This window comes from Lytechinus pictus, chromosome 13 (assembly GCF_037042905.1).
Source record: "Lytechinus pictus isolate F3 Inbred chromosome 13, Lp3.0, whole genome shotgun sequence".
Taxonomy (NCBI): domain Eukaryota; kingdom Metazoa; phylum Echinodermata; class Echinoidea; order Temnopleuroida; family Toxopneustidae; genus Lytechinus; species Lytechinus pictus.
Genome location: NC_087257.1, coordinates 10,581,532 through 10,608,918, shown reverse-complemented (window position 1 = coordinate 10,608,918; position 27,387 = coordinate 10,581,532). Strand labels below are relative to the sequence as shown.

The 27,387-nt window shown below is 37.5% G+C and overlaps 2 protein-coding genes across 3 annotated transcripts; both read left to right on the top strand.

Moving 5' to 3' along the window:
• The first annotated feature begins 2,418 nt into the window (after positions 1-2,418).
• On the top strand, positions 2,419-10,054 carry LOC129275005 (zinc finger protein 260-like). 2 transcript variants are annotated; one of them, XM_054911771.2, is made up of 3 exons: positions 2,419-2,642; positions 4,450-4,652; positions 7,225-10,054. In XM_054911771.2, exons 2-3 carry the CDS (start codon positions 4,460-4,462, stop codon positions 8,820-8,822), a joined length of 1,791 nt encoding a protein of 596 aa, XP_054767746.2. In that variant the 5' UTR covers positions 2,419-2,642; positions 4,450-4,459; the 3' UTR covers positions 8,823-10,054. The 2 variants fall into 2 exon arrangements, with proteins under 2 accessions (XP_054767746.2, XP_054767745.2); XM_054911770.2 differs by lacking the exon at positions 2,419-2,642 and having other exon boundaries at positions 4,210-4,652.
• A 2,747-nt stretch (positions 10,055-12,801) lies between these two features.
• On the top strand, positions 12,802-26,242 carry LOC135153089 (zinc finger protein 260-like). The gene is made up of 3 exons (XM_064108629.1): positions 12,802-12,865; positions 20,667-20,869; positions 23,413-26,242. The coding sequence occupies exons 2-3, from the start codon at positions 20,677-20,679 to the stop codon at positions 25,008-25,010; spliced, it is 1,791 nt and encodes a 596-aa protein (XP_063964699.1). The 5' UTR covers positions 12,802-12,865; positions 20,667-20,676; the 3' UTR covers positions 25,011-26,242.
• The last annotated feature ends 1,145 nt before the right edge of the window (positions 26,243-27,387 follow it).

Genomic DNA, 27,387 nt, shown 5'->3' with positions numbered 1-27,387 from the left:
TTTCTCCCTCTTTTCTCTTTTTCCCCATTTCCCCGGGGTTTTTTTGTCAGCCGATGGGGGGAGCATGTGCCTCCCATGCCCCCCCCCGTAGTTACGCTACTGTATATGTCCATATGGCAAATACCCCTCCAATATTATTATCTTTTTACCTCATGATTGTTTAATGGTTTTATTAGAGATTACATTCAAAATTTTTTGACAATCCATCTTAATCCCTTCCCAAAGACCCCAACATTGATGAATTGGAAGAAACGGGGGTTTCTCTTCAATGTTATAATAAGGACATAATTATTTTGTTTGGAAATGGTGAACTGGCTCTTTATTTGCATTTTATGATTCAATAATATTGTTTTATTTGTTAAGCGGTATTTTAGGAAGAATTTTCACCAATAAAACAATTATCTCTTGTGATTTTTTTTTATTTCTTTTGTAAAAAGTGGGGGGGGGGGGATGATTGTACAGGCCACCCCCCTCGAAAAGTGGGGGGGGGATATATCCCCCCATCCCCCCGGGATTTACGCCAGTGGTATATATCTTGCATAGGCCGGCCATTGAAGATATCCAACTGCCGACAATAAACTAGTTTATAGTAACATATTTGGGCAGTTTATACCGAAAAGAATCATTGTCCGATGACCCAGAGCATTCGTTCATTTTCAGATTTATGATGTAAGTCACTTGATAAAAAGAAGATGATATTGTGTACTATATTAGTTCCATTTTGTTTCGGTACGTACAAATGACTTCAGCTTTACGATGTTATGAGTCCCCTTTATAAGAGGGGAGGTGTTGAAGTAGAACTTACACGTGCTTGGGGGAAATGGGACAGTACGGGGAGAAATGGGACATTTCCCCCTTAGTAATAAAAAAATAAAATCAAACGGCAGTCACGGTTTCTAACCTGTCTTTTATCAAACAATTTTATCTTCAGAAGTTTGCACATTTATTAACTTACTAAATAGCATAATATAGGACCTACCATATCTATGTGATATACTTTATTTTACTCACAAGAACGATGAAAAGGCATCTAAGAAGGGATATCAAAAGAAACTCGTTTATAACTTACATGTAGAGCTGTAGAGGATACTGATAAACCTGTTTAGAGCTATGTCTGTATATTATATAGGTACACCTTTTTTTTTACTAATGATGTAACCGGCTTGCTGATTGGCTGATTTTTTTTTTTTCAAGTTACAAGAGTGTCTCATTTCTCCCCATGTCCCATTCAGTTTCTCCCCGGTCTCCCCCTATTCCTAAACAGTTAAATGATACATTAATACATTTATTGCCGGTCTCACATAGGCCTTTATAGGCATATACTATACATTCTTATATCGGAATGATGCCAGTTGAGAGTCATATGACTCTGCTTCAAGTCAAAGTGACTCGTCTCCCCCATGCCACTTTGACTCAGTGATTTTCAACCCGGCCGATGTCACGCCCTTCCGAATCAATTCGGAATAATTCTCTAACTCAAATAGAGTGTAATAAGCGCCAGTCATATCGATACTGCCGTCTGCGTTTGCAGGGCAGATCAAGAAGTTTCCATAAGGGGGTCAAAGTTCTTCTTCAGAAAATTTGACGAGAAATAAGGTCCTCATCTGCGTATACGTATGCTCGATATTTTTCACTACAAATGTTTTTTCATGCCGTGGGGGGGGGGGGGGGGGCAGCCCGTGAATCCGCCTAGCATAATTATACTAGATTTAGATTACATGTACATGTCGGCAGTAGCGTACCTAGGATTTTCCACAGGGGGGGGGGGGGGGGAGGGGGGGCAAAACCGTCAGCCAAAAAATTGACAAGCAAAAAAAGTCTTCAATCACAAAAAAAGGTCTTCAAGCTCGTCGGGGGGGGGGGGGGCAAAACGCTCTTCAAGCTCGTCAGGGGAGGGCAAAAAGGTCTTCAAGCTCATCAGGGGGGCAGGGATACGTCCTTTGCATGGGTTGTACGTGAATCGTCAGGGGGGGCAGACTGCCGCCCTGCCCCCCCCCCCCCGTAGGTACGCAAGGGCATGATCGGTCCATTAGGTGTATATACACTCATTGGCTGGAAACTTTGACAAGCAAAAAAAAAAAGGTTATCACCCAAAATGTAAGGTCATTTTAATTAATAAAAATTTGACAAGCAAAAAAAGGTTTTCACTTAAATGTGTTATGCGCTATACAAGAACTATTATTATTTCTATTACTATTATGTATTTTTCTCCATCATAAAAGACCAAAAATAGTAAGGGGGACATTTGATATTGTGTCCCCCTACTATTTTTGGTATAGGGGACGCGTCCCCCTGGTCCCCCTGGGATTTCCGCCCATGTATATAGTGAATTAAGTCGGTGTGTATAGACAGGAAGTCTTCTATAATTAGTAGAGGACAAAAAAAAAAGCAATATCCTCGTCCTTTATCTGCTTACAGGCATTGCCTACTATTACTACTATACTGTACTTGCGGAGTCCTGTTATGTTCTGCCATATTATTGATGGATCCGTTTTGGCGCCCTTTCTTTTCAACTTCGATGGGCCCATAAATATACGCGTACAGAGGGACACGATGCTGCTCAATTGCCGCGAGCTATGTACTTGAACACGTAAGGTTCATCGTTATCGAGACACCTGAATTCAAGCAAGGACCGACAAAATGTGAGTGTACTATTTCATACAGTTTTTAAGTGCAAAAGTAGAAGGATAAAACAAGGAAAAAAACACGCGCAAATTATAGACACAAGCAAAATCCATCGTATCGAAGACAGATCATTAAAATGCGCGCAAAATGATCGGATTGATGGGGACACCCTAAAAAACTGAATTTTTGTAAGAATATAATTTTTCTTTGGTCGGCTCTGGTACAAAAAACATAGTGGTAATTAAATTTGAGAAACTTGCGTGGTGTCCTATTAACATATCATTCAATCATTGCAATTCATTTAATCAACTTGATTAATTCGAAACTGGTATATATCATAACCTTGTTCATTGAATGAGTGGTATATACTGCATTTAGCTGGGCTTTCGAAAATCACCCGAGCAGAAAATCGATAGGCCTATTATGTACCGCATGGAAGGTCAAAGCCAAGTGGAATGTTAGGAATACCCACTTGTTCACTGCAACCATCCTGTCTGTGGGGAATCTACAGCTTAGGACTATGGTATGCCAATGCTGTACATATCACACACTTAAAAAAATCATTAAAATATCACTTTAGTGACCAAAATTACTAATTTCCATACAGTTGCAATTTATTTTTCATTAGTAACTTGGGAATAATTTTTGTATTCACCAGAGCGCTCAAAAACTTGAATTTTGGACATATTTTTGTGTACGCCCTCTATTGGTGGAAAGTAATATAGTAATATGGCAAGAAAAATTTCATTTTTCAATCTCTATTTTTAATTAAGAAAAAGTAATTTAAAGAATCAAATTTACATAAGAGCCAATTTATATGATGAATAGCTGTAATGGAAACTGACATTGTAAGAAAAACAAGCATTTGTCCCATAGAAAAAGAGAAAATAAGCCAAAATTGCCACCCTTATATTTTGCCACACAAGGAGATGTAACTGAGAACAAGGTTATATCATAACCTTGTTCATTGAATGAGTGGGAATACCCATATTGTTATGATTCAGAACCCTGTTATATTCGTTTGGCATAACTCATTCATAACAAAACAAAGAAAAGAAGAAAAATCTTATATCAAAGCCTACTCCCCGCTTCTGTTAAATTTATTTGATTTGAAGTTTGAATCTAATGGATGAAACCTAGCTCGTTAATGTATCACAGAATCGTCCTCTCTAAAAATATTTTGACATCGATCGGTTATCTGTTAGGAACCGGTAAAGTCGACGTCATTGGACCAAAAATTCTCTTCACGAAGATATTCCTATTACGGGTGTGGGTGTGAGTTACCTCGATACATTTTGCATGCTGGTTGAACAGCTGCTGTATTTTTTTGGGGTGGGGCGGATCCCAGACGCGGTCATTGTACCCCTGGGAGAAAATACTTCATTTGTTTTTACCAAATATAATGGAAAATAATAAACCCAGCTGAATGGAAAGCAGATTTGAGGATTACAGGCACGACGGCCACAATTCGCTTTATCACGTGTTCTTTGTTCTCTATTAGTATAGACCTGCTGTGTTTTTGGTGGCCTAATAATGTCCCATTTACGTTGGTGTGTGCGCATGTGCGTACTCGACTTGTACTTTATATATAATATGTGCAATTTACTCTGAAGTATAGTTTATCTCCATGTGTGTATAAGCGAAGTGTATACCACCACACTATATCTCGATCATGATTTTGATCACATAGTGACGAGGTTTGATTTACCCTGAACTGACAGGAATTTTGATCCAGCCCATTGTTTTTGCCATCATCGGTATACCTACAGCTGTCTTCTTCCGAAGTGAACATGTTCTCATGAAGTACTTTTTTATTTCTAATAGAATCTCCAACATGAACTACATTAGCAGAGCGGCGGCCTCGGCTGGGCTACCCCGACCATCCGAAGAAGTCGGCTACTTGATCTACTGTCCAACTATGGAAGAATTGGAAGACACTTGTATGAAGGAATTGGACCCTGAAAACGACTTCGAGAAAGATGATAAACTTCACTTGCAGACTATCATTGCGCGATCAAGAGTTAAAGGTAATTAAATAGTGTTTTATCCGTGTTTTCTGTTAAGCAGCAGCGATTGAATTGAACTAAAAATTGCTAAAATTATAAAAATGTGCTAAAATTGAACTCATTAAAGTTAATTATCTTTGATATAAAAACACAGATATTGTACATTGCATTTTTATGGTTAGTCGAGTCTGGTAGTGCATGTAGGCTTCGTACTTTCATTATACTCGAACTTTATATATTTGCCAAAAAGGTTCACTTATATATGCAGTTAAAATAGATAATTATGATAATGCCCGTAATTGATGTAGCTATATTATAATATATCTCGATAGTCAATCGAACAACACAGAATTTATACGAATATTAGTAGAATGGAGATAGGATAAACAGCTTAATGTCTATATTTATTTTAGGCTGCGTTTATGCGACCTCAATCCAGAATCATGATTTGAATCATGATTCAAAACACAAACATGAATCACGATATCACAGAATCAGCGTTTAGACGACCTTCATTCCAATGCTGTTTCTCCTCAGATTCGGGCCAATCCAGTGCGCATCACTAGTGCGCAGTTTGACAGAGGAAGTTTTTCGCACGTGTTTCGGCTCTCGAAAAATCTTTTGCTTCCAGAATTCAGTCTATACCTAATTTTGTTTAATTCTATCATATAGGGTCCATATGCTTCTATTCATCTTGTTAGTTTATCCAAAATGGTGTTCGGAAGTGAATTTCAGCGTAGATCCAATTTAATATTGACACTCTATACTCAACAACAACTGAGATCATTGTCTGTCCAGTTAATTAATTTACTAGAACTTGAAGTTGAAGACATGACCAAAAAATGAAAAGTAGTGGACGATGCGATGACCAACACAGAACTTGAACATGACAAGAAATGCATGCATATAGTACATAATCATGTACATACAATGAGCATATAGAGAGCCTTGAGCTTGGCAAGAGTCAAACCGAAAGTAGCCCGACACAGTGAGGTCATATAATCATTTTTTTTTTTTTAAGATGTTTTATTGTTTTTCTCTCAAATCAAATTTCATATACAATGCAGTTTACAAAGTAATAATTGTAAATAATAATTCGAACAAAATAATCTCTTAAACTCGTATACATTATGCACATCATGAAATAATATTCTAAGACACTGCATCGTACCACTACCAGATGAGTTTAACAAACAAATATCAGAGAAAAAACTTAAAAAAAAAATCATGATTCAAATCACGATATCGTTTATTCGAACATTTTCGTACGTGATTCTGCAGAAACGTCTTTCCAAACGCCCCTTTTTTCGTGTTTCATGTTTGTGATTCTAATCATGATTATATTCAATTTCGACTATCGTGATTCTGCAGAATCATGATTTGAATCATGATTCAGATCATGATTCTAGGGTGAAAAAGTGGCGGATAAACGCACCCTTATTGAGAGATGAAAAATAGGCAACTCTTGCTCGGAATAATATTGTTTGAGTTCCATCGATTGAGAGAGACAGACAGGGAGAGAGAGAGAGAGAGAGTCGATGCTCCTAGGGGGAAAAGCACATCTAGGGGAAGGGTGGAAATGAAACTGAGTCGCGTGTCGTCGCATTGCCCTGGGCCATGTAGGCCGAATCAAGTTAGAAGTACAGTGAGTTAAGTAATATAGCGCATCAGATTTTTAAAAAATACAAAAGAAAGGCAAAACAAAAACATTAAAAAATAAACAGGAAACAATGCTATATGCATCCTAAGTTCCATTACTGTCATCCCCGATGAGTCGGGCTATCGATAAAGTCTTCATTAATTATACTGGAATATGATTTGTTGTCCTATTGCGTTTTACATCCAATTCGCCAAGTATAGTGAGAGGGGAATTGTTGATCTGGATGTAGTTTTCTTAGTTTTTATATTTATTTCTCTCTTTGATTATTTGTTGTTTTGCTTTAAGCTCGTCAACCCCTTTTTCGGCGGGGGGGGGGGGGGGTGGGGCAGGGACACGCGAGGTACAGTATATGAAAATAAAATCTTATATGAAAGGAATATGTACCCTTAGCGTTAACCAGTGGGCGTATTAGATAACCAGTTTCCTCTAATATCTATCAAACTTATGCCTTATCAAAATGAAAATTTTCGACTCTAGCGTTGTTTGGGTCCTTCAAGTTCCGTAGGCTTGAGTTCTCAATTAATTCATAATGGAGATTTCGCTCAGCTAATTCAAGAACACAGTAATGTATTGAAAATGCCCATCAAATGACAATGAACAGCTGGGAGGTGAAATGAAACAACGGTGTCATATCCTAGGTTTCGGTGGTGACGAAATGTTGCAAATGATTATGTCGGTTGTCCGAAGTTCTTGACGAAACTGCTTTTTTGATTCACTAATCTTCGACAACGACTTCTTTTATGTTCATTATCATGAAGGGCATTTGACAATACATTTTATATGTTCTTGAATCCGTTGCGCTTCGTGGAGCGAAAAACCCTAGTATTGTTTTGGAAGACGGTTGACTGTTGCTCTCCCTAGAAACTAAATTATTTGTTTTTAAAAGCATTAATTCTTATTTCCTGTGTTTTGTTAAAACGTTTCTTTCGGCAGATGAATTTGCAACCATAAGACAGAGCATGACATCGATAGCAGGGGAGTTACACTTGGAAGGGGCATCATCCAGCCACCAAGGTCACCATGAAGCAAACCGTGTTTTAAGAGCAGAAGGTTGTATTAACGCGGTCCGTCCATCACCTCAACATCTGAGTAGTAACATGGTGAATCAAAACTCGTCACATCTTGCATGGGATAGTACAAAGGTCAGTCCATCAAGTTCATCCCAACAACTAGGTAGTAACATCGTGAATCATTCAAGCTCGTCTCAGCATGGAGGTAGTATCAACGGGGTCCGTTCATCAAGTTCGTTTCAACATCTGAGTAGTATAATAGTGAATCATTTAAATTCGTCACATTTTGGGGATAGTACCAAGGTCAGTACATCAAGTTACTCGAGTAACATCGTGCATAATTCAAGCTCGTCTCAGCATGAAGGTAGTATCAACGGGGTCCTTCCGTCAAGTTCGCTTCAACATCTGAGTAGTATAGTAAATCATTTAAACTCGTCACATCTTGGGGATAGTACCAAGGTCAGTACATCAACTTCATCCCAACAACTAGGTAGTAACATCGTGCATCATTCAAGCTCGTCTCAGTATGGAGGTTGTATTAACGCGGTCCGTCCATCAAGTTCGCCTCAACATCTGAGTAGTATAGTGAATCATTTAAACTCGTCACATCTTGGGGATAGTACCAAGGTCAGTACATCAAGTTCCTCCCTACAGCTAGGTAGTAACATCGTGAATCATTCAAACTCGTCTCAAAATGGAGGTATTAACACGTTCAGTCCATCAAGTTCACCTCAACATCTAAGAAGTGACTTGGTGAATCATTCAAGCTCGTCTGAACATATAGACAGTAAGGGAACAGTGCGTACCAGTGAGAGTGCGATGGAGAATGTTCGGAAGTGTTCCTTTTGCAACAAGGAATTCAAATACCGTATTCACCTTGAGCGCCACTTACGAACCCACACCGGGGAGAAACCTTTCAAACGTTCACTCTGCGATAAGGCGTTCGGGCAGAAGGAGAGTCTTAAGAGTCATTTCGTAACGCACACGGGAGAAAAATTGCACAAGTGTGGCATTTGTGAGAAGCAGTTCTCATTTGCGACAGGTCTTCATTACCACATGAAAGTTCATAATGGAGAGCGCCAACACGAGTGTCCTGTCTGCAAGAAGAAGTTCATTTACAGAAGAGGAGTCAAAAGACACATGATAACGCACACTGGGGAGAAACCCTTTGAATGTTCTATATGTCAGAAACGGTTCACGCAAAGACATGCTCTTACAACGCACATGCGGCATCACACAGGAGAAAGACCTTTTGAATGCTCGGTTTGCCAGAAAAGATTTTTGGCGAAGGTGCATCTCACCTCGCACATGCGCTCTCACACCGGTGAAAAGCCGTTCAAATGTTCCGTGTGTGATAAACATTTTCCACATCCTGGTAATGTTTCTGTTCACATGCGAACACACACAGGTGAACGGCCATACGAATGTAAAGTATGCAAGAAAAGGTTTACACAGAGTTGTACTCTTTCAAGGCATTTGAAAACTCACCAAAATGAAGAGGAGGAAACTAAATCAGATTAACTAGAACTGAATTTAATAATAATGTAGTTTTTATATAGCACATTTTATACCTGTAAGGTTTCGCTTTACAGAAATAAAATTATACAAATATAAATTAGAACAGTGTAAAAACACTTAAATAACATCACTTAATCAAATGGCTAAATTATGCTTCATTAAAAAGACACGTCTTAAGTTCTGATTTAAATTCAGGCAGCCACCAGCTAGGGGTGTTTCATGAAAGTTATCAAAACTGAATAAATTGTCGGTGCTGACAATATCAGTGAATTCCTTTGTTTTGATTGGCTGAGAGGTACTATGGCCTCTGACTGTTACTATAGTAACTATCGGAGAAATACAACCTGTCAGTACTTACAACTTTTATGAAACGTCCGCAGTATTTTTGGCCGCGCCGACCGTAATAATCCGTTCGAATAATGAGAACTCCAAAATTTCGTTATGTGTACTTACAACAGGTCATAACTCCATTATTCAAGAAAACATCCGTGTAAATACAAATAGGATAACCATGGAAGCTAATTTTCAGTAGCTTTAGCTGTGAAGATAAACGAACGTTTCAGTTTTGTAATTGATTTCGATATTTTTATTTTAATTTGTCGTCCCATAACCCAAATGACACACTTGTCGAATAAAGGGGTCAATTCTTACACCCCAAAACGGACCAACCGTTTCGTCGGAATAGGTTCGGATACACATAGAATAAGCATGTTCCCGATTTTTATTTGAAAGTTTGCTTGTAGTTTAATGAAGAGTCACGGAAAATATTCACGCTACACATAATAGAGATTTGTCGCTTGACGACACACGACGAATTAAAGAACATAGAAAATGTATTGCCAAATTTCCTTCATGACAAAGAACAACAATCAGGAATTTTCTGTCGAAAATGTGCGAATTAAAAGAGCAGTTTTGTCTTGGACCCTGGACAAACGACACGTTTGTAATTTTTCGTCAGCGTCGAAACTTAGAACGGAATCTGCCCTTCCGATTTTCCAATTTCCGACAAAGACCTCTCTTAAATCTGTCGTGCGCCGCGGAGCAAAAAATCCCTGTTTCCGCGATATTCTCGATTATGAATGCATAGACTTTCATTCAATAAACGCATTTGATTACACGACTAAAATGGAACTTGATAAATGAATTCTTGAATTGGATTTGATTAAATTTACTCTTATATGTTGTAATATTTCATAAATAAAATGATCCTCTTAAAAAATCTTCAAAAAATATATTTTGACGCTTGTTGAATTGATGCTGATCAAGTTTGATGATGCTATATGCCTATATAAAATATAAAAAGTATGGAAGCTAACTTTGATAAGTAAGACTGTGCCCTGAGTGCTGCTATATAGCCTATAATCTAGGCGGAGGCTGCAGTTATTGTCTTTGCTGTTATGCCGCGAACGCAAGCGATGTGGCAAAGACTACGAATTGTGGCTGTTTCACAACTCGTAGTCTTTGCCACATCAGACGTATCGCTTGCGTTCAGCATAACAACAAAGACAATAACCGCAGCCTCCGCCTATAGATTACGGGCTACAGTGATGGTGCCAGATTATAATAAGACGGTTAAGGGTATGGACAGGAGTCCGTTTAAGAAAGAGTTACAACTATGCCATTTAGTAGTCCAGGATAGGCCCCATAGACAAGGGGTCGAACCTTGTTTTTTTAGATATACAATGTTTTTTGATGGTTTCTTGTCAATTCGAGGGTGCTGATTCCGAATCTGAATGATGCCACTCTTGTAACCTTGAGCATTTTCCGCAAATTGGCAAAATCCAATATGGCCGCCAAAATATGCAAATTACCCATGAAAATCATAAAATTGCCAACACATTAGCTATAAAATGCATGTAGTTGTTGTGCAGAAGTGAAATACCAATTGGAAAAGCGATATTTGACAAAATATTTATTTTATTGATATTCAAAATGGCCGCCATAACCCCTGTATACTTTAGTATGTAGAATATGAATGGGTAAAATATTTTTTCAAACAAGAGCACTATTATTGCATGTGATTGTGACCTGCGAGTGGACTACTGTCTGAAAACATGACTATTAACAAAACTATGTCATTTGTATACTATCTAATGTGATAAATGCTGTATTATGATATTCAAAATGGCTGTCATAGACCCCTTATACTGTGTACAATATATAAAAGGGGACAAATAATTTTCACAACCTTTGAATTTGTTTGACTTTAAAATGCCAATAACTGCGAAATATTGGTGTAGCACTGTCTGACAACAAGGATTTCTAACGAAACATATCATTTCCCTTGCAATTTCGGTAATTATGCTGCATGTTGACATTCAAAATGGCTGCCATAGGCCCTATCTGTATTATGAACAAAGCAAATGGAGAAACTAATTTTCACAAGAGTAAAAACAATAAAATGAATGTAATTGTAATCTATACGAGTGAAATATTGTCTAAACACATGATTTCTGGCGAAACATATCATTTCATTTTTCATGCATGAGATAAATGCTGTATTGTAAAATTTAAAATGGCCCCTATGGGCCCTTACAGTATTATCTACAATGTAAAAGGGGACAAATACTTTTGAAAGAATTAGGATTTGCCTGACTATGAAATCCATATAATTCTGTTGTATAAGGAAAATATTGTTTGAAAACGTGATTTTTTTAATGAAATATAACATTTCCTCTCCCATAGGTGATAAATACTGTATTTTTACTTTCAAAACGGCCGCACAACCCCCTACAAATTCTGTAATATGCGTATAGGGAAACTAATCATCACCAAAATGAGAACCAAAAACGCACGTAACTATGTGATGTATAGGTAAAATTTGGTCTTGAACATGATTTCTGACTAAATACATCACATAATGGTTGAGAAGGTAATAAAGGCATTACTTTGAAATTCAAAATTGCTGCCATAGCTAGATATTTTGATAATTTTGACAAATTTTTTACTATGAAAATGGCTTAATTTTGATGTAAGTGTTAAGTATTGTCTAAACCCAATGGATTTCTAACGAAATATATCATAGCTTGTGTCATAAAGGTGATGAATGCAGCCTTTTAAAAATGAAAAATGGCCGCCATAGTCCCTTATCTTAATATGTAAAATTTGAATGGGGAAAGATAATTTCCACAAAGAAACATATTGCAGCCATTTTGAAATTTAAATATAGCATTTATCACCTAAATAACATAAGAAATGATCTATTTGGTTACAAAATCATATTTTCAGACGATATTTCACTCATACATGCAACACCATTTAGTCAAGCAAAGCCAAATTCTGTTTAAATTATATGTTCCCATTCACAAAGTACATAATAGGCCTACCGTTAGGGCCTGTAGCGGCCAGTTTGACTTTCAAAATACATTATTTATCACCTACCTGGCAGAATGAATGATATATCTTGTTAGGAATTATGTTTTCAGACAATATTTTACTCTTAAATCACAATTATATGCATGTTATGGTGCTGACTCATGTGAAAATTGGTTTCCCAGATCGATTGCACATAATACAGTCAATGTCTTTTGGCGGCCATTTTGAAAGTTAAAATACAATATTTAACACAAATACGAAACCCGAATAATATATTTCGTTGCAAATTATATTTGAAGACAGTATTCCACTAATTTACCACAAAAAATACGTTTTAGTGCCTCACCTTGTGATTGTTTTTGTCCTCTCTCACATCGTAGATCATAATTTTAGGGCCTTTGGCGGTCATATTAAATATCAAAATACAGGGTTTATCACATTCATGGCATGTTAAATAATAAATTTCGTTAACAATAATTTCGTTAACAATAACCCTCCAGATCCTCGGCATTGACCTCGAGTGTGAATATGATATGGTCAATGCAACTCTGAATTCTGTCCAATACGGCAACGCTGTCTAACAGGGCGCCATCTCACGAAGCAAGTGAGACTATGATTAGCCAATGGAGCCAGATTTCGATTTTTTTTCTTACACCAGTATGATTATTTAGTTGTCATTGGACACTACCGCTACTTAGAGAAGTTTACGCCATATCTCTTCGCCAATCAAGGTAAATCGGCATTCATTAATGACATTTCTTTTACTTGTTTTACGACGGTTTAAGCAAATTGTCAATTATTCTTGATACGAATTTTCCAATATAATAGTTTCAAAGTTGTTATCTAATTCTTATATCACATTGATTGGAAAACATAAAAATTGCTCTCAGGTCGATCCTGTAAATTTTCCTTTATTAAATCCTACCATGCTCTTGCCATGCAGTATTTCATTTCTTTTTGCGCACCGTCCGCTTCTACCAATTTGCCGCGGTCCTCGATCTGCCCCCCCCCCGCATTTTATAGCGCTGTACTAAAATTTAACAGAACTAAGAAACGATTTAAATTTCTTATTTTATTTTCAATTTCGATGAAATGCCGTAAATGTGCCTATGTGATTTTGTTTCCCTTCTTATTCATATCAACTTCTTAATACGGATTGGATTTAAATGGACATGCATAAATATGTATGCTATTCGAATGCTACATAATTTAATTAAACCTTACCCGCGGGACCCTACCATGCATGCTTACCGTACCCGCAAAGCCATGCATCTGATGAATGTACACCCTATCTGTACAGTCGTTCTTTATAATACAGCATTGTGCATAACGGTTTGTCCATTGTGCAAACTACTAATTAGCCTGCTCCGTATTTGCTAATTGCCATTTCCTGAACATACTGATGGAGAGTGTATACTAGCTTTACAATGTGAAATTAATTGAGGACGAGTTCAATTAAGGGACATATACACGGATGCAACATACATAGAGATGGTGCGTTAAGGAATGAAACAAAAATGATATCATTCGGCTAGTATTAATCATTGGCGGCGGAAGCCAAAAATTTTAGGGGGGACCACAAAAAAATTTTGACAAGCAAAAAAAAAAAAAAAAAAAAAAAAAAGGTCATCAACTAAAAATTTAAGGGGGGACCGTACCCCCACCTAAAATTTAGGGGGGGGAGGGCACGTCCCCCCCGCTTCCGCCGCATATATGGTATTAATAGTCAGGGCGACCCCGGGGGCGACCGCATGGCTATTTATGTTTATTAACAGAAGTAAAACTATATAGTGTAAAGATCGAGCCAATGAGGGGCTGCGGAACTGTCGAGGGGGAGTGGGGCTATACAGAGCCAAAAGTGACCAATTGCGTTAACAAGAACAGATTCTCAATCTCAATGAATAGGATTATGAATTAACATTCAAGTCACCATGCAAGAATAAGTAATTCCATATTTGTGTTATTTGCCTTTTTCAAAGTGCTTTAATTTTCTCAAAATAAGCTGCATTTGTGCCTGGAGGTCTATATATACAACAGATTAGTAATTTTGCTAATTTCAGGCCTTAATTTCTAGTCAGATTACTTCTAAAGAACTGTCACTAAGATCATCTCTTTCGATGTATGTTAGGGTACTCTTTACATAGATACACGGACACCGCCGCCTCGACGGTCATCATCTATCACGTAGAGGGAGTATCCTTGAATTTTCACAATTTCACTAGTAATATTCTTGTTCAACCATGTCTCTGATAGACATAATACATCAATATCCATAGTTTTCAAATTAAAATTGATTTCATCTAGTTTATCAAACAAACTGCGAATATTGAAATGCGCCACTTTCAAGTTTTAGAGTCTCGAGTGTTTATTGTTTTTCTTAAGTTGTTTAATTGGAAAGTGTTTCTTCTGCGCATCTTTATCGGCACAGCCTTCCTGGCCAGATTTTTAGTAATAGTTGTAGTTTATATTCTTGCAGAATTCACGTTTGTGACCAAGCTCATTACAAAGGTAGCACTTGATTTTTTTTTATCCGGAGTGGCAGTTTTGGTACTTGTGATTTGTTTCTCCGCAATAAAAGCATCCAGAGTAGTTTTGGGAGGAGGTAACATGCGCATAACTCATTTTGTGATTCCATATACTGTAGTTTAGGTTAATTTGATACATCTATGGCAAGTTGCAGATGTGGGTTCTGCATTGTCATGGAGATAGGATGCGGGGGTGATGATAAGGGATGTCTGGAAGCATATAGGTGGAAGATAAAGTTTTACGATTCTCGTGCCTTTGTTAAAGGGGAATCCAGCCTTGGTCATAAATGTTGTGTTTGAAAGGAGACAAATAAATAAAACAGCATTGTGAAAGTTTGAAAGCAATCGGACAAGCAATAAGAAAGTTATGGCTGTTTTAAAATTGAGATCCCTAAGACTATGTAGATTTCAAATTGGCAACTTTCCTATAGGCCATGTACTTTATTATCAGTGATTTGTGGTTTTCTCCTAATTACCAATTCCCCTGGGGCAGTAATCTAAATAAAGCCCAGGTAGTATATTGTTTTATGACCTCATGAAAGAAAAATATAATTTGAAGTAAAACTTTTGAAAAAAAATGTCATTTTAGCCATTTTATGTATTGGAGTACATTGAAGAGTAGTCCTTGCCTTACATCACTAAGACATCATATACGGCCAATTTGAAGTCTCCATGGTTATAGTGATTACCAATATTCACAGCTTTTGAAAATTCATTACTTTCTTATTGTTTGTCCGATATTGTTCAAACTTTCACCTATCAACTTGATTTTCCTTTTTCCTCTAAAAACAAGTTTTTGTTTGGGTTGGATTCCCCTTTAATTATCGTCTGAGATCGTCTGGAAGATTCGCAATTTCGATCACCATCTGGTTTATTATATTATATAGGCCTATCTCTTTCAGGTCTGAGTTGTATGCCATCATTGCAAAAATGATGATGCTTATGATGATGGAACTAATCGACATTGCATCTACTGAAGTGCATTCACCTTGGACTTAAAGGGCCAGTTACTCTATTTTCTTTTCAGTAGTAATCGAGTCAGTCGCTGCCAGATTATTTGATCCAACATGTATGATGACCTCTTTATGCAGGGTCTTTTCAAGGAGATATCACCTATCTCCTTGGTCTTTTCAACCATATTCTTTGTTGGTTCAAACAAATCTTTTATTTTGCACATGGAAGGGTCTTACATTTAATTATCTTTGTTGGGGACATCGTAGATGGATTAAGAGGCTTTATCATTTAATTTCCTATTGTGAGAACATCACATTGTTGTAGCTTCCTTCTTTCATTCTCAACTGTCTTTGCTAGCATATGAAGTCTATTTCTTTCTTCAGCCTGTAATCTGCCAATTGCTCACAAGATCTCTTTACAATGGCGATTGTTTCTTCTACTTCATCATCAGTGTCATCAAGCAGCAGAGTATCGTATCTGTTGTTTACTTTGACGTTCGGGACAGTGACCTCCATGGAATGAGATGGGCTTTTATTCAGTTGAGTATTAATTAATGTTGCTTTAATTGTGTAGGTGAGGTTAATGACTCTACCGATGACGACATCTGGTCTTTCATCTGAATCAATTGCTTAGAAACATACTCTCTTACAGCTTTATCGGTCCCTTGTGATATTGGTATAGGACTATCAGCAGATAATAATGTCGAAAGCCCATGAAATTTGCAAAGTGATAACAAATATTAGAGTTCAGATGAGGGTATAGATCTTGCACAGGCCATTGAAGATATCCAACTGCCGACAATAAACTAGTTTATAGTAACATATTTGGGCAGTTTATACCGAAAAGAATCATTGCCCGATGACCCAGAGCATTCGTTCATTTTCAGATTTATGATGTAAGTCACTTGATAAAAAGAAGATGATATTGTGTACTATATTAGTTCCATTTTGTTTCGGTACGTACAAGTGACTTCAGCTTTACGATGTTATGAGTCCCCTTTATAAGAGGGGAGGTGTTGTTCAAAGTAGAACTTACATGTGCTTGGGGGAAATGGGACAGTACGGGGAGAAATGGGACATTTCCCCCTTAGTAATAAAAAAAATAAAATCAAACGGCAGTCACGGTCTGTCTTTTATCAAACAATTTTATCTTCAGAAGTTTGAACATTTATTAACATACTAAATAGCATAATATAGGACCTACCATATCTATGTGATATACTTTATTTTACTCACAAGAACGATGAAAAAGCATCTAAGAAGGGATATCAAAAGAAACTCGTTTATAACTTACATGTAGAGCTGTAGAGGATACTGATAAACCTGTTTAGAGCTATGTCTGTATATTATATAGGTACACCTTTTTTTTTTTTACTAATGTAACCGGCTTGCTGATTGGCTGATATTTTTTTTTCAAGTTACAAGAGTGTCTCATTTCTCCTCATGTCCCATTCAGTTTCTCCCCGGTCTCCCCCTATTCCTAACCAGTTAAATGATACATAATACCTTTGTTGCCGGTCTCACATATAGGCCTTTATAGGCATATACTATACATTATTATATCGGAATGATGCCAGTTGAGAGTCATATGACTCTGCTTCAAGTCAAAGTGACTCGTCTCCCCCATGCCACTTTGACTCAGTGATTTTCAACCCGATGTCACGCCCTTCCGAATCAATTCGGAATAATTCTCTAACTCGAATAGAGTGTAATAAGCGCCCAGTTCGTAGTTCCACTCTGCGCATGATCAGAAGATTCTGCGCATGATCAGAGGAAGGTCATTTGTACTAAAGTGACATGGTGGTTTAAAATTTAATGAGATAAGCAGCAAATTCGATGTCTTGATTATTCATATATTCTTTTGAATTGTGTTTTTCATTCACATCCACAAAAAAATGCGTCCACGAATGACTGGTATATTTCACAGTTTGCCAAGTACATTGTACAACATCCTCTAGTATGCATTCAAAGTAGAAATGCAACAAATAACTTCATAGAGTGTTCATTTATGTGCTATTCTAGTCACCTGGTCTATTCATTTTCTTCATCCCGCTATGTAAGGCATGCATACGTAATATCTTGCTTTGAAATCTACCTATCTTAATGAAAGAAATGAAAGGTCATTTGACCAAAATTATCCCAGAAGTAACTACGAACTGGTCTATTGATACTGCCACCTGCGTTTGCAGGGCAGATCAAGAAGTTTCCATAAGGGGGTCAAAGTTCTTCAGAAAATTTGACGAGAAATAAGGTCCTCACCTGCGTATACGTATGCTCGATATTTTTCAATACAAATGTTTTTTCATGCCGTGGGGGGGGGGGGGGGGCAGCCCGTGAATCCGCCTAGCATAATTATACTAGATTTAGATTACATGTACATGTCGGCAGTATTGTACCTAGGATTTTCCACTGGGGGGGGGGGGGCAAAACCGTCCGCCAAAAAATTGACAAGCAAAAAAAAGGTCTTCAATCACAAAAAAAGGTCTTCAAGTTCGTCGGGGGGGGGGGGGCAAAAAGGTCTTCAAGCTCATCAGGGGGGCAGGGTTACGTCCTTTGCATGGGTTGTGACTCGTCAGGGGGGCAGACTGCCGCCCTGCCCCCCCCCCCATAGGTAAGCAAGGGCATGTCGGTCCATTAGGTGTATATACACTCATTGGCTGGAAACTTTGACAAGCAAAAAAAAAAAGGTTATCACCCAAAATGTAAGGTCATTTTAACTAATAAAAAATTGTCAAGTAAAAAAAGGTTTTCACTTAAATGTGTTATGCGCTATACAAGAACTATTATTATTTCTATTACTATTATGTATTTTTCCTCCATCATAAAAGACCAAAAATAGTAAGGGGGACATTTGATATTGTGTCCCCCTACTATTTTTGGTATAGGGGACGCGTCCCCTTGGTCCCCCTGGGATTTCCGCCCATGTATATAGTGAATTAAGTCGGTGTGTACGTATAGACAGGAAGTCTTCTATAATTAGTAGAGGACAAACAAAAATGCAATATCCTCGTCCTTTATCTGCTTACAGGCATCGTCTACTAGTACTACTGTACTGTACTTGCGGAGTCCTGTTATGTTCTGCCATATTATTGATGGATCCGTTTTGGCGCTCTTTCTTTTCAACTTCGATGGGCCCATAAATATACGCGTACAGAGGGACACGATGCTGCTCAATTGCCGCGAGCTATGTACTTGAACACGTAAGGTTCATCGTTATCGAGACACCTGAATTCAAGCAAGGACCGACAAAATGTGAGTGTACTATTTCATACAGTTTTTAAGCGCAAAAGTAGAAAGATAAAACAAGGAAAAAAATACGCGCAAATTATAGACACAAGCAAAATCCATCGTATCGAAGACAGATCATTAAAATGCGCGCAAAATGATCGGATTGATGGGGACACCCTAAAAAACTGAATTTTTGTAAGAATATAATTTTTCTTTGGTCGGCTCTGGTACAAAAAAACATAGTGGTAATTAAATTTGAGAAACTTGCGTGGTGTCCTATTAACATATCATTCAATCATTGCAATTCATTTAATCAACTTGATTAATTCGAAACTGGTATATATCATAACCTTGTTCATTGAATGAGTGGTATATACTGCATTTAGCTGGGTTTTCGAAAATCACCTGAGCAGAAAATCGATAGGCCTATTATGTACCGCATGGAAGGTCAAAGCCAAGTGGAATGTTAGGAATACCCACTTGTTCACTGCAACCATCCTGTCTGTGGGGGAATCTACAGGTAGGACTATGGTATGCCAATGCTGTACATAGCACACACAAAATCATTAAAATATCACTTTTGTGACTAAAATTACTAATTTCCATACAGTTGCAATTTATTTTTCATTAGTAACTTGGGAATAGTTTTTGTATTCACCAGAGCGCTCAAAAACTTGAATTTTGGGCATATTTTTGTGTACGCCCTCTATTGGTGGAAAGTAATATAGTAATATGGCAAGAAAATTTTTATTTTTCAATCTCTATTTTTAATTAAGAAAAAGTAATTTAAAGAATCAAATTTACATAAGAGCCAATTTTTATGATGAATAGCTGTAATGGAAACTGACATTGTAAGAAAAACAAGCATTTGTCCCATAGAAAAAGAGAAAATAAGCCAAAATTGCCACCCTTATATTTTGCCACACATGGAGATGTAACTGAGGACAAGGTTATATCATAACCTTGTTCATTGAATGAGTGGGAATACCCATATTGTTATGATTCAGAACCCTGCTATATTCGTTTGGCATAACTCATTCATAACAAAAGAAAGAAAAGAAGAAAAATCTTATATCAAAGCCTACTCCCTGCTTCTGTTAAAGTTATTTGATTGGAAGTTTGAATCTAATGCTAGCTCATTATGTTTATTTAGAGCATCGTCCTCTCTAAAAGTATTTTGACATCGGTTAACTGTTAGGAACCGGTAAAGTCGACGTCATTGGACCAAAAATTCTCTTCACGAAGATATGAATTCCTATTACGGGTGTGGGTGTGAGTTACCTCGATACATTTTGCATGCTGGTTGAACAGCTGCTGTATTTTTTTTTGGGGTGGGGCGGATCCCAGACGCGGTCACCATTGTACCCCTGGGAGGAAATACTTCATTTGTTTTTACCAAATATAATGGAAAATAATAGACCCAGCTGAATGGAAAGCATATTTGAGGATTACAGGCACGACGGCCACAATTCGCTTTATCATGTGTTCTTTGTTCTCTATTAGTATAGGCCTGCTGTGTTTTTGGTGGCCTAATAATGTCCCATTTACGTTGGTGTGTGCGCATGTGCATACTCGACTTGTACTTTATATATAATCTGTGCAATTTACTCTGAACTATAGTTTATCTCCATGTGTGTATAAGCGAAGTGTATACCACCACACTATCTCGATCATGATTTTGATCACATAGTGACGAGATTTGATTTACCCTGAACTGACAGGAATTTTGATCCAGCCCATTGTTTTCGCCATCATCGGTATACCTACTACATCTGTCTTCTTCCGAAGTGAACATGTTCTTATGAAGTACTTTTTATTTCTAATAGAATCTCCAACATGAACTACATTAGCAGAGCAGCGGCCTCGGCTGGGCTACCCCGACCATCCGAAGAAGTCGGCTACTTGATCTACTGTCCAACAATGGCAGAATTGGAAGACACGTGTATGAAGGAATTGGACCCTGAAAACGACTTCGAGAAAGATGATAAACTTCACTTGCAGACTATCATTGCACGATCAAGAGTTAAAGGTAATTAAATAGTGTTTTCTGTTAAGCAGCAGCGATTGAATTGAACTAAATGTGCTAAAATTGAACTCATTAAAGTTTATCTTTGATTTAAAAAAAAAACACAGATATTGTACATGGCATTATTATGGTTAGTCGAGTCTGGTAGTGCATGTAGGCTTCGTACTTTCATTATACCCGAACTTTATATATTTGCCAAATAGGTTCACTTATATATGCAGTTAAAATAGATAATTATGATAATGCCCGTAATTGATGTAGCTATATTATAATATATCTCGATAGTCAATCGAACAACACAGAATTTATACGAATATTAGTAGAATGGAGATAGGATAAACAGCTTAATGTCTATATTTATTTTAGGCTGCGTTTATGCGACCTCAATCCAGAATCATGATTTGAATCATGATTCAAAACACAAACATGAATCACGATATCACAGAATCAGCGTTTAGACGACCTTCATTCCAATGCTGTTTCTCCTCAGATTCGGGCCAATCCAGTGCGCATCACTAGTGCGCAGTTTGACAGAGGAAGTTTTTCGCACGTGTTTCGGCTCTCGAAAAATCTTTTGCTTCCAGAATTCAGTCTATACCTAATTTTGTTTAATTCTATCATATAGGGTCCATATGCTTCTATTCATCTTGTTAGTTTATCCAAAATGGTGTTCGGAAGTGAATTTCAGCGTAGATCCAATTTAATATTGACACTCTATACTCAACAACAACTGAGATCATTGTCTGTCCAGTTAATTAATTTACTAGAACTTGAAGTTGAAGACATGACCAAAAAATGAAAAGTAGTGGACGATGCGATGACCAACACAGAACTTGAACATGACAAGAAATGCATGCATAGTACATAATCATGTACATACAATGAGCATATAGAGAGCCTTGAGCTTGGCAAGAGTCAAACCGAAAGTAGCCCGACACAGTGAGGTCATATAATCATTTTTTTTTTTTTAAAGATGTTTTATTGTTTTTCTCTCAAATCAAATTTCATATACAATGCAGTTTACAAAGTAATAATTGTAAATAATAATTCGAACAAAATAATCTCTTAAACTCGTATACATTATGCACATCATGAAATAATATTCTAAGACACTGCATCGTACCACTACCAGATGAGTTTAACAAACAAATATCAGAGAAAAAACTTTAAAAAAAAATCATGATTCAAATCACGATATCGTTTATTCGAACATTTTCGTACGTGATTCTGCAGAAACGTCTTTCCAAACGCCCCTTTTTTCGTGTTTCATGTTTGTGATTCTAATCATGATTATATTCAATTTCGACTATCGTGATTCTGCAGAATCATGATTTGAATCATGATTCAGATCATGATTCTAGGGTGAAAAAGTGGCGGATAAACGCACCCTTATTGAGAGATGAAAAATAGGCAACTCTTGCTCGGAATAATATTGTTTGAGTTCCATCGATTGAGAGAGACAGACAGGGAGAGAGAGAGAGAGAGAGTCGATGCTCCTAGGGGGAAAAGCACATCTAGGGGAAGGGTGGAAATGAAACTGAGTCGCGTGTCGTCGCATTGCCCTGGGCCATGTAGGCCGAATCAAGTTAGAAGTACAGTGATTTAAGTAATATAGCGCATCAGATTTTTAAAAAATACAAAAGAAAGGCAAAACAAAAACATTAAAAAATAAACAGGAAACAATGCTATATGCATCCTAAGTTCCATTACTGTCATCCCCGATGAGTCGGGCTATCGATAAAGTCTTCATTAATTATACTGGAATATGATTTGTTGTCCTATTGCGTTTTACATCCAATTCGCCAAGTATAGTGAGAGGGGAATTGTTGATCTGGATGTAGTTTTCTTAGTTTTTATATTTATTTCTCTCTTTGATTATTTGTTGTTTTGCTTTAAGCTCGTCAACCCCTTTTTCGGCGGGGGGGGGGGGGGGGTGGGGCAGGGACACGCGAGGTACAGTATATGAAAATAAAATCTTATATGAAAGGAATATGTACCCTTAGCGTTAACCAGTGGGCGTATTAGATAACCAGTTTCCTCTAATATCTATCAAACTTATGCCTTATCAAAATGAAAATTTTCGACTCTAGCGTTGTTTGGGTCCTTCAAGTTCCGTAGGCTTGAGTTCTCAATTAATTCATAATGGAGATTTCGCTCAGCTAATTCAAGAACACAGTAATGTATTGAAAATGCCCATCAAATGACAATGAACAGCTGGGAGGTGAAATGAAACAACGGTGTCATATCCTAGGTTTCGGTGGTGACGAAATGTTGCAAATGATTATGTCGGTTGTCCGAAGTTCTTGACGAAACTGCTTTTTTGATTCACTAATCTTCGACAACGACTTCTTTTATGTTCATTATCATGAAGGGCATTTGACAATACATTTTATATGTTCTTGAATCCGTTGCGCTTCGTGGAGCGAAAAACCCTAGTATTGTTTTGGAAGACGGTTGACTGTTGCTCTCCCTAGAAACTAAATTATTTGTTTTTAAAAGCATTAATTCTTATTTCCTGTGTTTTGTTAAAACGTTTCTTTCGGCAGATGAATTTGCAACCATAAGACAGAGCATGACATCGATAGCAGGGGAGTTACACTTGGAAGGGGCATCATCCAGCCACCAAGGTCACCATGAAGCAAACCGTGTTTTAAGAGCAGAAGGTTGTATTAACGCGGTCCGTCCATCACCTCAACATCTGAGTAGTAACATGGTGAATCAAAACTCGTCACATCTTGCATGGGATAGTACAAAGGTCAGTCCATCAAGTTCATCCCAACAACTAGGTAGTAACATCGTGAATCATTCAAGCTCGTCTCAGCATGGAGGTAGTATCAACGGGGTCCGTTCATCAAGTTCGTTTCAACATCTGAGTAGTATAATAGTGAATCATTTAAATTCGTCACATTTTGGGGATAGTACCAAGGTCAGTACATCAAGTTACTCGAGTAACATCGTGCATCATTCAAGCTCGTCTCAGCATGAAGGTAGTATCAACGGGGTCCTTCCGTCAAGTTCGCTTCAACATCTGAGTAGTATAGTGAATCATTTAAACTCGTCACATCTTGGGGATAGTACCAAGGTCAGTACATCAACTTCATCCCAACAACTAGGTAGTAACATCGTGCATCATTCAAGCTCGTCTCAGTATGGAGGTTGTATTAACGCGGTCCGTCCATCAAGTTCGCCTCAACATCTGAGTAGTATAGTGAATCATTTAAACTCGTCACATCTTGGGGATAGTACCAAGGTCAGTACATCAAGTTCCTCCCTACAGCTAGGTAGTAACATCGTGAATCATTCAAACTCGTCTCAAAATGGAGGTATTAACACGTTCAGTCCATCAAGTTCACCTCAACATCTAAGAAGTGACTTGGTGAATCATTCAAGCTCGTCTGAACATATAGACAGTAAGGGAACAGTGCGTACCAGTGAGAGTGCGATGGAGAATGTTCGGAAGTGTTCCTTTTGCAACAAGGAATTCAAATACCGTATTCACCTTGAGCGCCACTTACGAACCCACACCGGGGAGAAACCTTTCAAACGTTCACTCTGCGATAAGGCGTTCGGGCAGAAGGAGAGTCTTAAGAGTCATTTCGTAACGCACACGGGAGAAAAATTGCACAAGTGTGGCATTTGTGAGAAGCAGTTCTCATTTGCGACAGGTCTTCATTACCACATGAAAGTTCATAATGGAGAGCGCCAACACGAGTGTCCTGTCTGCAAGAAGAAGTTCATTTACAGAAGAGGAGTCAAAAGACACATGATAACGCACACTGGGGAGAAACCCTTTGAATGTTCTATATGTCAGAAACGGTTCACGCAAAGACATGCTCTTACAACGCACATGCGGCATCACACAGGAGAAAGACCTTTTGAATGCTCGGTTTGCCAGAAAAGATTTTTGGCGAAGGTGCATCTCACCTCGCACATGCGCTCTCACACCGGTGAAAAGCCGTTCAAATGTTCCGTGTGTGATAAACATTTTCCACATCCTGGTAATGTTTCTGTTCACATGCGAACACACACAGGTGAACGGCCATACGAATGTAAAGTATGCAAGAAAAGGTTTACACAGAGTTGTACTCTTTCAAGGCATTTGAAAACTCACCAAAATGAAGAGGAGGAAACTAAATCAGATTAACTAGAACTGAATTTAATAATAATGTAGTTTTTATATAGCACATTTTATACCTGTAAGGTTTCGCTTTACAGAAATAAAATTATACAAATATAAATTAGAACAGTGTAAAAACGCTTAAATAACATCACTTAATCAAATGGCTAAATTATGCTTCATTAAAAAGACACGTCTTAAGTTCTGATTTAAATTCAGGCAGCCACCAGCTAGGGGTGTTTCATGAAAGTTATCAAAACTGAATAAATTGTCGGTGCTGACAATATCAGTGAATTCCTTTGTTTTGATTGGCTGAGAGGTACTATGGCCTCTGACTGTTACTATAGTAACTATCGGAGAAATACAACCTGTCAGTACTTACAACTTTTATGAAACGTCCGCAGTATTTTTGGCCGAGCCGACCGTAATAATCCGTTCGAATAATGAGAACTCCAAAATTTCGTTATGTGTACTTACAACAGGTCATAACTCCATTATTCAAGAAAACATCCGTGTAAATACAAATAGGATAACCATGGAAGCTAATTTTCAGTAGCTTTAGCTGTGAAGATAAACGAACGTTTCAGTTTTGTAATTGATTTCGATATTTTTATTTTAATTTGTCGTCCCATAACCCAAATGACACACTTGTCGAATAAAGGGGTCAATTCTAACACCCCAAAACGGACCAACCGTTTCGTCGGAATAGGTTCGGATACACATAGAATAAGCATGTTCCCGATTTTTATTTGAAAGTTTGCTTGTAGTTTAATGAAGAGTCTCGGAAAATATTCACGCTACACATAATAGAGATTTGTCGCTTGACGACACACGACGAATTAAAGAACATAGAAAATGTATTGCCAAATTTCCTTCATGACAAAGAACAACAATCAGGAATTTTCTGTCGAAAATGTGCGAATTAAAAGAGCAGTTTTGTCTTGGACCCTGGACAAACGACACGTTTGTAATTTTTCGTCAGCGTCGAAACTTAGAACGGAATCTGCCCTTCCGATTTTCCAATTTCCGACAAAGACCTCTCTTAAATCTGTCTTGCGCCGCGGAGCAAAAAATCCCTGTTTCCGCGATATTCTCGATTATGAATGCATAGACTTTCATTCAATAAACGCATTTGATTACACGACTAAAATGGAACTTGATAAATGAATTCTTGAATTGGATTTGATTAAATTTACTCTTATATGTTGTAATATTTCATAAATAAAATGATCCTCTTAAAAAATCTTCAAAAAATATATTTTGACGCTTGTTGAATTGATGCTGATCAAGTTTGATGATGCTATATGCCTATATAAAATATAAAAAGTATGGAAGCTAACTTTGATAAGTAAGACTGTGCCCTGAGTGCTGCTATATAGCCTATAATCTAGGCGGAGGCTGCAGTTATTGTCTTTGCTGTTATGCCGCGAACGCAAGCGATGTGGCAAAGACTACGAATTGTGGCTGTTTCACAACTCGTAGTCTTTGCCACATCAGACGTATCGCTTGCGTTCAGCATAACAACAAAGACAATAACCGCAGCCTCCGCCTATAGATTACGGGCTACAGTGATGGTGCCAGATTATAATAAGACGGTTAAGGGTATGGACAGGAGTCCGTTTAAGAAAGAGTTACAACTATGCCATTTAGTAGTCCAGGATAGGCCCCATAGACAAGGGGTCGAACCTTGTTTTTTTAGATATTCAATGTTTTTTGATAGTTTCTTGTCAATTCGAGGGTGCTGATTCCGAATCTGAATGATGCCACTCTTGTAACCTTGAGCATTTTCCGCAAATTGGCAAAATCCAATATGGCCGCCAAAATATGCAAATTACCCATGAAAATCATAAAATTGCCAACACATTAGCTATAAAATGCATGTAGTTGTTGTGCAGAAGTGAAATACCAATTGGAAAAGCGATATTTGACAAAATATTTATTTTATTGATATTCAAAATGGCCGCCATAACCCCTGTATACTTTAGTATGTAAAATATGAATGGGTAAAATATTTTTTCAAACAAGAGCACTATTATTGCATGTGATTGTGACCTGCGAGTGGACTACTGTCTGAAAACATGACTATTAACAAAACTATGTCATTTGTATACTATCTAATGTGATAAATGCTGTATTATGATATTCAAAATGGCTGTCATAGACCCCTTATACTGTGTACAATATATAAAAGGGGACAAATAATTTTCACAACCTTTGAATTTGTTTGACTTTAAAATGCCAATAACTGCGAAATATTGGTGTAGCACTGTCTGACAACAAGGATTTCTAACGAAACATATCATTTCCCTTCCAATTTCGGTAATTATGCTGCATGTTGACATTCAAAATGGCTGCCATAGGCCCTATCTGTATTATGAACAAAGCAAATGGAGAAACTAATTTT

Bases quoted from the DNA above. Each gene is read 5' to 3' on its own strand.
- LOC135153089 (XM_064108629.1), top strand. From the start codon at position 20,677: ATGAACTACATTAGCAGAGCAGCGGCCTCGGCTGGGCTACCCCGACCA. The intron at 20,870-23,412 runs GTAATTAAATAG...TTCTTTCGGCAG, and splicing joins TGCACGATCAAGAGTTAAAG to ATGAATTTGCAACCATAAGA.
- LOC129275005 (XM_054911770.2), top strand. From the start codon at position 4,424: ATGAAGTACTTTTTTATTTCTAATAGAATCTCCAACATGAACTACATT. The intron at 4,653-7,224 runs GTAATTAAATAG...TTCTTTCGGCAG, and splicing joins TGCGCGATCAAGAGTTAAAG to ATGAATTTGCAACCATAAGA.